Raw genomic sequence first — 12,182 nt, forward strand, 5'->3', positions numbered from 1 at the left:
CGCTGGTTGCTTTTGACTAATTAAGTCGCCAAGGGGCTCTGGAAGTTGGCAACACTGGGAGTGCGTTCTTTAAACTTCCTTGGGTACGTTAATGAAAGGTGCTGATTGGCCGAAAAGGAATTGCTCTTTCTTAAGGACCCGGATTATGGCCAGAGATATGTGCCACTAGAATCTGAATTTGAATTACTGACTTAAAATGTCCTAAAAATACAACAAAATCTAAGTTAAAGTGATTACAGTGTGTTTTATTGGCATAAAAAATAAAAATAAAAAATAATAATCGTGACATGACATTTTCTAATCGTCCCACCCCTACTTTCAGGTCCGGTGCACCTTGGACCAGGATAACGGTTCTGGCACCACTGGAGCAGGACTACAGGACGTGTGGCATGTTTACCTGTCTGGGGCGAGCATCACAGAGGCCACCTGTGCTGCTGAGGGTCAGAAGGAGGAGGAGGAGAAGGACCCAAGACTGGCACGGGAATGGCGTCTGGTCATTCACCCCAGTGGCTCGATGGAGTTTACAATGGTTTGAACAGAACACTATACCGTACATACATGTAGGCTCTCAGAAAATACCATCATATGGTACACACGTGACTCCTTCAACAACTGGAAATGTTCTGTGTCTCTGTTATGTTTGTGTTACCTTTGTCCAACGGAGACCTGTTGTATTATGACAATTCATGCACTGTAAACTGTTCTGAGGTCACGAAAAGTTATGTGTCGTCTTGTGTGCTATCTGTATATGTATATACATTTTTGTACTTGTGAATAAATCTTTGACAGCATCTATTTTCGTCTTGATTTTCGTTATGCATCGCTTGTGTGATCCTGTCATGAACTCACTTTAGCCTCCCGCTGTGCTGTCATGTTACCCACAGAAATAACACGTTGACGAGCATCGTTGCAATATTCATGCAGTGCTATTTATGAACTAGATGATATAACAACCTCACATGGTGGTGATGTTGTGTAGTGTCTCACCTTGTCTCACATTCGCATTACACCATAATAGCTAAAAAAAACAAAGTCAATTCACATTTTTTCCAATCATATTTAAACCTCACTTCCATTTTTGTTGCTCAGACCATCACATCACTGAAGCACACAGCCTACAAATCAACAAGCTTTGATAATAATTGCCATCCTCAAAAAAAGATTATGTGTTCTGTCTGTGACACAATTGTGTGATTCAATCGCTGTTGTTGTTTCAATAAACTTTTTAATGGCCTATGGGTGTCATTATCAAAATAGTTAGCAGTCATCACCATCAATCACCTGCATTATAGTTATGATGATTGTACCCCACTGGAAAACACATTGGAAAAACCCCATTGGAAACTGCACTTCTGTACCCCAGTAGAGAGGTGTGGCCACTGTGGAACGTCAGTCTAATGATCTATGTGTGAACTCATGTGCCTCGCCTGGCATCATGGCATTGGATAAGTCTTATCTCCAGCCCATGATGCCCTGTTGTCTTATCTGTCCTACATGCTGTGACCTCACATTCTCATACTCAACTCATATGACAAAGCCATGTCACCTCCTGTCCACCCGCTTGCTGTGTGCAGGGGCTTCCATTTGAAACAATGAGAGCGGCAGTAACAGAATTGCGGTTCATTTGGCATCTGACATCTTTTTGTTCTCACCTGAAAGGACCCCAACAATGAGTGTTTAGTACACAGTTTAATGAAATAAAAGTTTTTTTTTAAAAACATCCATACAAAATACACTAATATATCGACATCATAATATGCATGATATTGACACTTTTTTACCTTTAATGAAACAGGAATTGGCCTATACACTGAGGGTCAGTAAATAGAGATTATCACCACAGTGGTAACGTAAAGAAAGACCTGAGAAAGTATTTACGACATAATGTTGAAATAACTTCAAAAGCAAATGGGTTCAATAGAGACAAATAGAATATATCTAAATAAATGTACATGAACCTCTAAATAAATGTTATAAGAAATGTACATGATTGATGCTTTTAACCAAACTAATTCAGCAAATGGACAGTAAAGCATTTTAAACTGATTATTAGGCTGTCTTTGTTATGCAAGACCGATTATGGTTACAATGTTCTAAACCTGGTGTTTTCAAACTGAGGGGACTGTGTTCCATATCTTCTAGGCACAATAACGATAACAACACCACCTCATTTCTCTCTAAACATCTACAGTAGGCCACAGCACATTGAATGTACTGTAAATATGTAATTCTGGTAATTTACTGAAAACTGCATCCCACATTTGATATTGCATATTTTACCTGTGGAGGTAGTAGAAGTCACATGTGTTTGATACTATTCCTTATTCCATTCCATGCATTACAATGAGCCCATCTTCCGATTTCTACCTCCACCAGCCTCCACTGTACCGTAGACCTTCAATATTATGTCATACATCACATTATTTCAGTGTCCATTTCACTGTTCTGCAGATTATATCAGATCATCAGACAAGGTCTATCACATTATACAACGGCTGTCGCTATCAGGAAATATAATGTAAAAAAAAATTGGAGGATGAGATGAGAACATAAACAAGATTACTGATGCATTGTAAATGTTATAATGTTTTTTTTAAATAAATGTGTATTTATCTAGCTTACGTGTTTTGTTTTCATGTACATTTACTTAACCTGAAATAGAAATAGATGACTGAACGAGGAAAAACAGTAAAGATCTTTGCAAGCAGAGGTAATGTCCTTGCTAAACCAGTATAGATTTACAAGCTCTCAAAACTTGCGAACTTTTAAATAAACGTCTCAGCCAATCAGAACAAGAAGAACTTATAGGCAACCTGTTGCTGTGGGAAACCGACTACCTGATGCTAGCTAAAGAGTTAGCCAGGCCTGTTAACAGTAGTTAAATTGTCCGAGTTTTAGACTTGAATGCTGGTGTTAAACGTAAGAATGACTAATTACAATATATTATGCTATGGCCTTTTTTCTCGTGAAATATGTTTTCATGTTTGCTATCTAGCTCGTTAGCTAATAACTAGAGCTAGTAGCCATGTTGGGCCACATTAGGAATATTAAGTTCGCCTCTAACTAGCTTGTTCGTAAGGTATGAGAACACGAGGTACTAGAAGTACCTGTTAAACTACAGTAGTATCTGATCATTCAGACAGATAGATAAATAGTTAGATAATCAGTTATTAGAGGCATAACAATCTGATACGATGCCCCTTTCCCCCTTTGATTATCTCAGGTTGATGAGAAGTAGCTAACACTCTGCTAGCTAGCACACTGACCGGCTGAAATGGCGACACCTGACAACCTGTATAAGTGGATGCGGTATTTGATGTTGCTTCTGTGTGGGATACTTTATGTAAGTATTTCTACCCCCCTTAGTACCCTATAAGCATTTATAAAGCATGTATTAGCAATAAAGCAACACTTGAAATGACATGATATTTTTTTGATGAATTAGCCTTCAATTTGCTCTTTGTCCTCCTCACAAATCTCAGATACATGAAATTCATGAATAGTCATAATATAAATGTACAACAGAATTGTAATATAAAGTGTAATTATAATATAATATAAACCTATTGCACTCCATCACTACATTTGAAATGTAATGAAATCAGAATCATAATTCATCAGTCGAAAACAACTCAAATGTTAAAATTATGTTCAAGAAAGGTTAAGACCCAATATCCTCCCCCTGCCTTTCAGGTAAGTGGGCTTCTCCTCCTGGGTCTTGGTGCGTGGATTAGATATGGAGCAGCTACCTTTGGGGGTGTGCTGGGCCCCTACTCTGCCCAGCTTGTCTACATCAGCTATGTCAGCATGGGCATGAGCGCTGTGTTGAGCAGCGCAAGTCTCATCGGCTGCTTTGGGGCCTGGAAAGAGAACCGTTTCTTCATCATACTGGTGAGAGAGAGACAATAGTCTGCTGTCTTTATTCCAAGTCGCCAGACAATGATTGTGTTGCCTATTGCTCAGTTCTATTCTCCTTTTACTGATCCTGCGAGCTCCAGTGGAGACCACTTTTACTTCAATTATATTTTCTCAACAGTTCTTCTTCACCATGACAATGCCTTTTGTTGCTGAACTAGTGGGGACCATTTTTGTCTTTGTTTACAGGGATCTGGTAAGACAAATTCATTGTTTAACAGCATTGGAATCATAAAGTTATTGTATGATGTGGATGCACTATAAATAAATGCCTTCAAATAATCAGCTATGCGTTTTTGTCTCAGGTTAGCTTAGTGGTGCACAACGCAAGCAGGAAGTCCCTGTTGACTGGGTATAGGGGCCCAGCAGCAACAGACCCTATCTCTACAGCGTGGAACACAGTCATGATCAAAGTAAGATGGGAACATTTTAGAAAATGCATGATTATGTGGTTCCGTTATGAGATGATTATATTTGATACATTAGATAGTTATCAATTCACATGTATTAGATTTCTTTCTCTGTGTTTTTTAATCACTTCAGTTCAAATGCTGTGGCTTTGAGAACTTGACCATGGATTTCAAGGACTCTGTGTTCAGCAAAACCACAGGGTTGAAATACCCAAAGACATGCTGTGTGAACAAGACCCTCGCAGCCTGTGCCGGAATTACAGTTGTTACTAATCTGATCCAACCACAGGTACTGAGTTCTAAGGCGTTGTTACACTGTGTGTGTGTGTGTGTGTGTGTGTGTGTGTGTGTGTGTGTGTGTGTGTGTGCGTGCGTGCGTGCGTGCGTGCGTGCGTGCGTGCGTGCGCGTGCGCGTGTGTGTGTGTCTGGGTCTAAAAATGCCCCCTCTGTTTTCTCCCCAGAGCTGCTTCAGCGAGGTCATTGCAGTGATCGAAGAGCAGTGTGTCATCCTGGGCTCAGCAGCCAGCGTCATATGTGTCATGGAGGTACAGTACTGTCGGCTGCGAACTACACTGCACTTTCATGGTGGAACTTTCCTCTAGATTAGGGTAACCTAAACACCTATAGGCCTGCACCTATTGTGCTACTTTTTGGGGGGTTACATTTTATCAGCTGCACTAGAGGATTTGAAAGATGAAAGACACAATGCAAATATATAATTATTTGTTTGCTAATAATGGATTTATTCATTTATTTGTGTAGATCAGACATGATCAATTCTTTTCGACTTAAAAAAAAAAAGAAATGAACTTTTTAATTGTTATTATATTGCACTTTTTATTGTTGTATGAAGATGTGCTATACAAATAAATGTGCCATTGCCTTTGCCTATACTATACGTTCATTCATTGTTTGCTTCTCTCCCCCCTCTATTGTTTGTAGTTGGCATCAATGGTCCTTGCCATGGTTCTGTTCTTTAAGCTGGAGATGAGAGGCATCATTACTAGAAGAAGCAGCTTCGGAACCTAGGCCAGAGGATGCCACCACCAACCCAGACACACACAGACAATAAAGGTCTGCTAAACAATGACAGTTAATGTTTTTCTTGGAAATATTCTTGTTATATGGATTCTTTTAAAAGTTATATTAAATGTTCAATGGATGAAAAAGAAAGAGTATGTATTTTTTTTATTTTATGTTTGATACCTGCACTGCATCTTCTCAGGTGAAGTTTACGTTGCTCATAAATATGACATTAGCGCCCCCATGTGGAATTATGTGGTTACTGAGATGTGTAGAGTGCTGGACATTGCAGTCAGGTTTTGACTTCAGGTCTAACTACCCTCAATTCATATTCATTTGAGATTGTGGTAATTCCTTGCAATTGCTGCAGTTGCACGAAATAAAAGATTGACAAGTGAACTGAATGTAAGGTTAACCTTCATTTGTTCACTAGGTGTCAGACTTTTGCACATCCATGAAGTCTGAGACAGGTATTGCACACTGTGTGGATGGCCAAGAATCCTTGTGAAGTAACAGATCAGCAGTTGAAAATCTAGATAATAATAATACTCACTTTTTATTTGTATAGTGCTTTTCCTGCAAACATTGCAGCTCAAAGCTGCAGCCAGCCTGGCACCACACGTTCTTAAAATAAATAAAGCTTTATTGTACTTAAAACAATATTTCGTATGTGTTTTTTGCGAGAGTTCTTTACATCAAACTTTATACAGCTGTGTGCCAATCAATCAGGGGGGTGGCACCTGGGGTGGCCAATCAGATTTCAGGGGTGGCCTGGGGTAGCACGTGACCTGGACACGCCCCTGCATCCTGCACTGCCATTCAACTGGACTACGCGGGAAATTACGTCATTGAGATAGTAATGGCCGATATTTTGACCAACGTGTTTAGTACATTCGTTCCACAGACGGGGACGGGGATGTTGAAGGCTTTCAAAATGTCGCCATCATCATCTTCATGCAGTACGTTGGTGGTCGGGGAGAGAAGCGTCAACCGCTCCCTACTGCTCCTCGCCGCGGTGACGGCTGCCTCTGAGTTGGGCCTCAAAGTGTTCTTTTTCACCAAGACTCCAATTCTAAGCCTTCCAAGCGCTCTTCACCACTACATGTACAACTTCAGCCGAGAACATTTAAAGGTAATTCTATCAACAGCAACACTGACTGACAACAGCCAGATAAACTGTCAACACTTCTTTGTCTCAGACTGTCAAAGTAATTGATGCCAAGATGGTAATTTCTAATGGAGATGAGGATGAGTGTGCTTTACCCTGAATAATTTAAATTGGGTCGTGTCATGACAACTGTTACACTACAGCAACTGACTCAACATTCCTTCTGTTATGTACAGTAGGCTACAAGTGAAAATGGTCTGTTCTGTAGAGATGAGATGGGGACTTTGGCCTATCTCTTCTCACTGTCCAGTGTCTCCAGGTGGAACTCCCCTGTCTCAGTCACAGAGATGGTTTGCTTATCAGAGCAGAACATGATGGGCCCGCAGCCAAACTGAACTCTCTCCTGTCCTGAAATCAGAGGGAGAAAATGTATAGTAGCCTATTTCTCAGGCCTCAAAAGCAAATGGTTGAGTTATTAACTCTATAGCCTAGGTGACAGCACTGAACAGCATGGAAGGTCAAATATGCTACACTTCCTAGACCCTAGTAGCCTAGTTCACCCGGCCCATCCTCAAGCAAAGTCGTCAATCAGATCCAATAAACAAACGCTATGACAGTCAGGGCATAATGGTTGAGAAACTGTAAACCCAGTCACTGAGACACTTCTGACTCACCTTTTGCGTTTTGAATTATGGTAAATATTAAATGGACTCACTGCACTTATATAGCGCCTTATTCCAAAGCGCTTTACAATGGCCTTTCATTCACCCATTCCAACACCAATGGCGGCAAGCTGCCATGCAAGACGTCTGCAGCAATTTGGGGTCAGTGTCTTGCTCAAGGATACCCAAGACTGGCGTCTGGTCATTCACAACACGTGGCCAGCCGTGGATCGAACTGCCAAACCGCCGACCTTGCGATCATTAGACACTGGCTCTACCTCCTGAGCCACAGCCGCCCTACAATTATATTTGAAAGCAGCTTGTTTTAAACCTTCTATTGTTTTCTTTTCAGAAAATCCAGTTTGTGTACCCCAGGACCATGGAGGAGTTGCTTCAGGAGGTGGCCCGTCAGCAAGAGTCCTCCGCGGTGTCCGCTGTGCCTCCATCCCTGCTCATAGTGGATGGACTCGAGGGCTACCTTCGCAGCGGGGCTGGGCTGACCAGTCGCTTCCAGCAGTGGGAGCAGTTCTCTGCTGCGTTTCTCTCTGGCCTGCTCTATGACACGGCTGCATTCCTCACCCAGAGTCTGGAGCAGAAGGCCACAGAAGGACTGGCCCCCTGTCGGGTCATCGCCTCCTTTCAGTCCGAGTGGGAAGGACTCCCAGGAGGGGAACCCTCAGCACCAGACCCTATCCTCTCAGTGCTGGACCGGTACTTAAGGTTGCTGCCTGTATTAATTGGTGACAAAGTGCAAAATCCAGATGATGATGTGTGGCAGTTAACTCTCCAGCTTAAAGATATTGTTGATATTGTTTGTGCGCAAAATATTTCATTGTCACAGGTAGCCTATCTTGACATTATAATCCAAGAATATTTGGAATCTAGAAAATATTTATTTCCTGAGAGTACACTAAAACCGAAACACCATTTCTTGCGGCACTATCCAGCACTGATTTTGAAGTTTGGCCCCTTAATCAGGGTATGGACGATGCTTTTGAAAGCAAGCACTGCTACTTTAAGAGATGTGCCAGGCATTTGAAACATTTTAAGAACATCTGCCTAACTTTATCTGAAAGACATTATCATAGGGCCGGTTTCACAGACAAGGCTTAAGCCTAGTCCTTGACTAAATCACACTTTCAATGTAAAATCTCCATTGAAGATGCTTTTTAGTCCAGGATTAGGCTTAAGCCTTGTCTGTGAAACTTGTTTCAGGCATATCTGTCAGCTGGGCCAGGATGCAGTCGGCTTCTGCAAGTCAAAGACAGTTGTACTTTTTACTCCAGCCTTTATAGTGATGCAATTAAACATGTGGTGAGAGAGTTTGGCTTTTCAGAAAACAATACTACAGTTTCCACTGACATACAGTATAAAGGTACATCATATAAAATGGGGCATTTCCTAGTGTCAAAAAATGATGAGTCCATGGAGTTTGGAGAACTTGTCATTATTTTAATTCAAAATGATGCAGCTGTGTATTTTGTGATGGATGTACATGAAGCTGTTTATCATTCTGAATACCATCTGTACTCCGTAACAAAACAGAGTACAAGGTTACAATGTCTTAACATTAACAATTTGGTAGATTTTTATCCGTTGCCATCATACATTGTTGACGGACACCAAGTCATTCCGCTGAAACACAGTGTGCTGTCAAAATAAACATGATCTTGGCCACTGCAATGGAGAAACCATGCTAAAAATGCACTCGTATGCTTAGTAAAATGATAATACTATTTGAAATATACACTAAGAAAATGACAGCAGTTTATTACTCTGGCTTTCACTCCTCCTTGATTCCAGAAATGGCCGACTTGGAGAAACCATTTCTACGTAGCGCCATCACTGAGGTCTTGCCTGACCTTCCAGAGATGCAGAAAGATATTCTAGAAGAGACCCTGGAGTCCCTTGGGGTGGAGACATATGACGACTTTCAGTTTATTCAGGAAGCCGACTTGCTCTCAGCATTGAGGCCAATTCAAGCCCGAAAAGTCCTTGCTGCTTGGAAAGTGAGAGGTAAGTATTGCAGTACAGCACACTACTAGTGTCCAAAGTAGCCTGCATAAAAGATCATTCAGAAAAATATAGAAACATTCATATTGTATTCCTGATGCACACCTGTTCCTCTTTTTTGTGTGTCTGTTTGTTTTTGCAGGCCAGACTCTGGAAACCAGCAGCTCATCTGTTGATGCCTCGCCAAGACCTTCCGCATCCTTTCTGTCTCCTTCACCCAGAAGTTCACCCTCAACCTCTCCCAACAGCTGCAAAAGCCCTGGTGATATGGACTGGGTGGATACCTTTATGATACCATGGGACAAGTTCCCAGAGGAACTGATGCAAGCACTGGACAGAGGAAAACGACCAAGTCCACGACTAAGAAGGGAAATGGTCCGCATTGTAGTTGGTGAAATGATGAAGAAAAAAGGTTCTGCAAACAAAATGAGCTCAACTGAAGTTGCCAAAAAGATGGTGGCAAAATATCCCCAATCTCTGCAAGACGTGATCGGTCGAGATGTGATCGGGCCAGGGTACCACTCTCTAGTCAAGCAGTTTCTAAACAGGATGGAGAATATGAAGCGATCTTCAATCCCAAAAATAAGGAAACGAAAGCATCACATTGGTGACTCAGATGACACAGACGAAATCCCTCCAGAAAAGAGAGCAGCAATCCAGGACACCTATGGGTGCATTAACTGGCAGTTGAAGTTCCTTCCCCGTGGAGAGACACAAGAGAGCCAGCAGGCAAAGAAAGAAAAACTGAAGATGATGTCTCAGCAAACCTCTGCTAATCCAGAGGAGGTCAAGCTCCTAATGAAGTCGACTTTCTACACACAACGTCAACAAGTCAACCAGGGGAAAAATATAAAATACCTCCTGGAAGAGTGGCCATGTTGGTTCAACGAACTTGGAATGGCAGTCCACTTCAAGGAACTCACTGGAATTGGACTTAAAGAAACCTTCACTCGGAATGTTGATCTGAAAGGGAATCGCCTCCTGAACTACATGAGTACGGTTTGTGTGAAGAGCAGCAAGTTCCGACAGGCTGTGACAAAGGTTAAAGTGATGAGAGGAGAGCTGAATGGATGCTCTGAAGACATCAAAGAGATGGTGCTGCATCTGCTGGCCTACTTTGATGAGAAGGAAGACGCCATGTTCTGCTATGTGGAGGACACATGCTTGGCAGGGGAAGTACAAATGGACCAAGTTCCCGTGACTCCCACCATTGTTGTGTGTGGTAAGTTTAGCTTTATTTCATTCTCTCTCTTACTCCTTTCTCTCTTTTCTGTTTATTTGGATACAAATTCATGTTGCACAATGTTTTTAGTCCATGTAAGCTCTTAAGGTTAGTCAAGTAGTCTTTGACTAACCTTACACCAGCACATACACTGACTTCTGTATTGATGCTAAACAGTTTTAAAAACATGCTCAAACTGTTTTGTGAAATGTCTCAGGAAACAAATGTCTCAGGAAACAAGTCTGGTTTTAATTTTTATTTGATTTGACGATCCTGCTACTCTTCCAAGCGGTACATGCTGAGTGTGGATCAAAACATCGTTCACGACAACATCCCATCCTTCAGTTCTGCCTTGTGCATGATGTTTGGGGGCTATTATTGCTTTAACATCCATTACCCATCAGAGCTGGCATCGACCCTGGAGTTTCTGTAGAGGTATGTCTTTTTGGATTAGCGTTATCCAATATTTTCAATTTATTGAATTCAAACATCTGAAGTAAACATTATGTTGACTCGTCACCCGGTTCATAAATGCTGTACTACTGCAAATGGACCATAGACTCAATGTCCTTAAATCATTCACTGATAGATGGTGACTTAACAGGTGTCTGTTTTTCTTCTATTTCCCAAGGTGTCTTTTCTCCATCAACCCAGAGAAGGGCACTAAAGTGGAGCAGAAACACAAACGTCTTAACGTGAACCCAAGAGTCCTCACCTTGATCCAGGAACTTTCGGATCACGAGAGGCTTGATGCTTGAATATGGACTTAACTCATGGCACTAGATGCCCCACTCAGTTTTAAGGTCTGTTTTAGTTCATTATCTGCTCAGATCTTCAAGGTAAGATCTTCAAAAGCAAATGTTTGAGACACAATTGTTAGTTTGCAAGCAATTGTTTTTTGCTGTTTCCCCATTTTCCTGTACCTCAGTTTGAACCTTTAAGGGAAAAATACTGTAGACCGTTTTAAAGTCTATTTTGTTATTAGATAGTCAGAACAGGATTTTATTTCTTTAAATTGTAAAGATTAGTCTAAATACCAGAAAACTGCAACCATGCCAGAAAAATGTAGTGCTGCCATGCCAGAAAAAAAACACTATCACAAAGATGAGCACCTGTTACATGCTCTCTAATTTCATGTTTGTAAAGTACATACATGGCAGATGTTTGTTCATTGCTTCGACATGAATAAAATATTGGGAAGGAAAGTTATTTTTGGACTTGTTTTTAAATCTTTCAGTCTCTTGTGGTATCAAGCTTTTCAGTTTTTAATTAGGGTTACATTTTCCACATTTCTGGTAAAATACAAACATATAAGATATTATATATCAGTTGCTATTTTCCAGTGAGCAATACACCTAACTGGTGAGGGAAAATACTTTTAGACACTTAAACAGTTTATAGGCTATTTGAGGCTGATATTAGGAGTCATGGATGGTTTTATGCCTGAATGAATATAAAATGAATATATTTTACAGGAAATTAAATTGCAGTATTTAGTTTGTCTTCACTGTAAAACTATTGTCAATAATACTACAAAAGACAGTATATTATAAACAACTTTTTAGGAAAATGTGCAGAAAAGATCAGTTAAATGACAGTCCATATGATGGGGCTTTAACAGTGAAACTGTTTCTTGGTCGTAATATTTCAGTGAAATTGAATGGGATTCAATGTACAATAAGCGACAACTGCATGTAAATCTTACTGAAATAAATAGTTTAATTAGCATCTTTTTTGTAAACTACAACAGTTTTATACTGTAAAATGTACGGAATTGTATGTTTCTTGGTCGGTATTTTTCAGTGAAATTGAATAGGATTCAATGTACA

The 12,182-nt window shown here is 40.7% G+C and overlaps 1 protein-coding gene across 1 annotated transcript; it reads left to right on the forward strand.

The window, feature by feature from the left end:
- Positions 1-3,274: 3,274 nt before the first annotated feature.
- Positions 3,275-9,307, forward strand: LOC308154111 (tetraspanin-16-like; the record flags this gene model as incomplete). Its single annotated transcript, XM_080527289.1, has 8 exons — positions 3,275-3,343; positions 3,694-3,891; positions 4,037-4,111; positions 4,221-4,328; positions 4,459-4,614; positions 4,787-4,870; positions 7,471-7,829; positions 9,274-9,307. The coding sequence occupies 8 exons, from the start codon at positions 3,275-3,277 to the stop codon at positions 9,305-9,307; spliced, it is 1,083 nt and encodes a 360-aa protein (XP_080383415.1).
- Between the last annotated feature and the right edge of the window lie 2,875 nt (positions 9,308-12,182).

This window comes from Nansenia antarctica, assembly GCF_963989245.1.
Source record: "Nansenia antarctica genome assembly, chromosome: 1".
NCBI lineage: Eukaryota > Metazoa > Chordata > Actinopteri > Argentiniformes > Microstomatidae > Nansenia > Nansenia antarctica.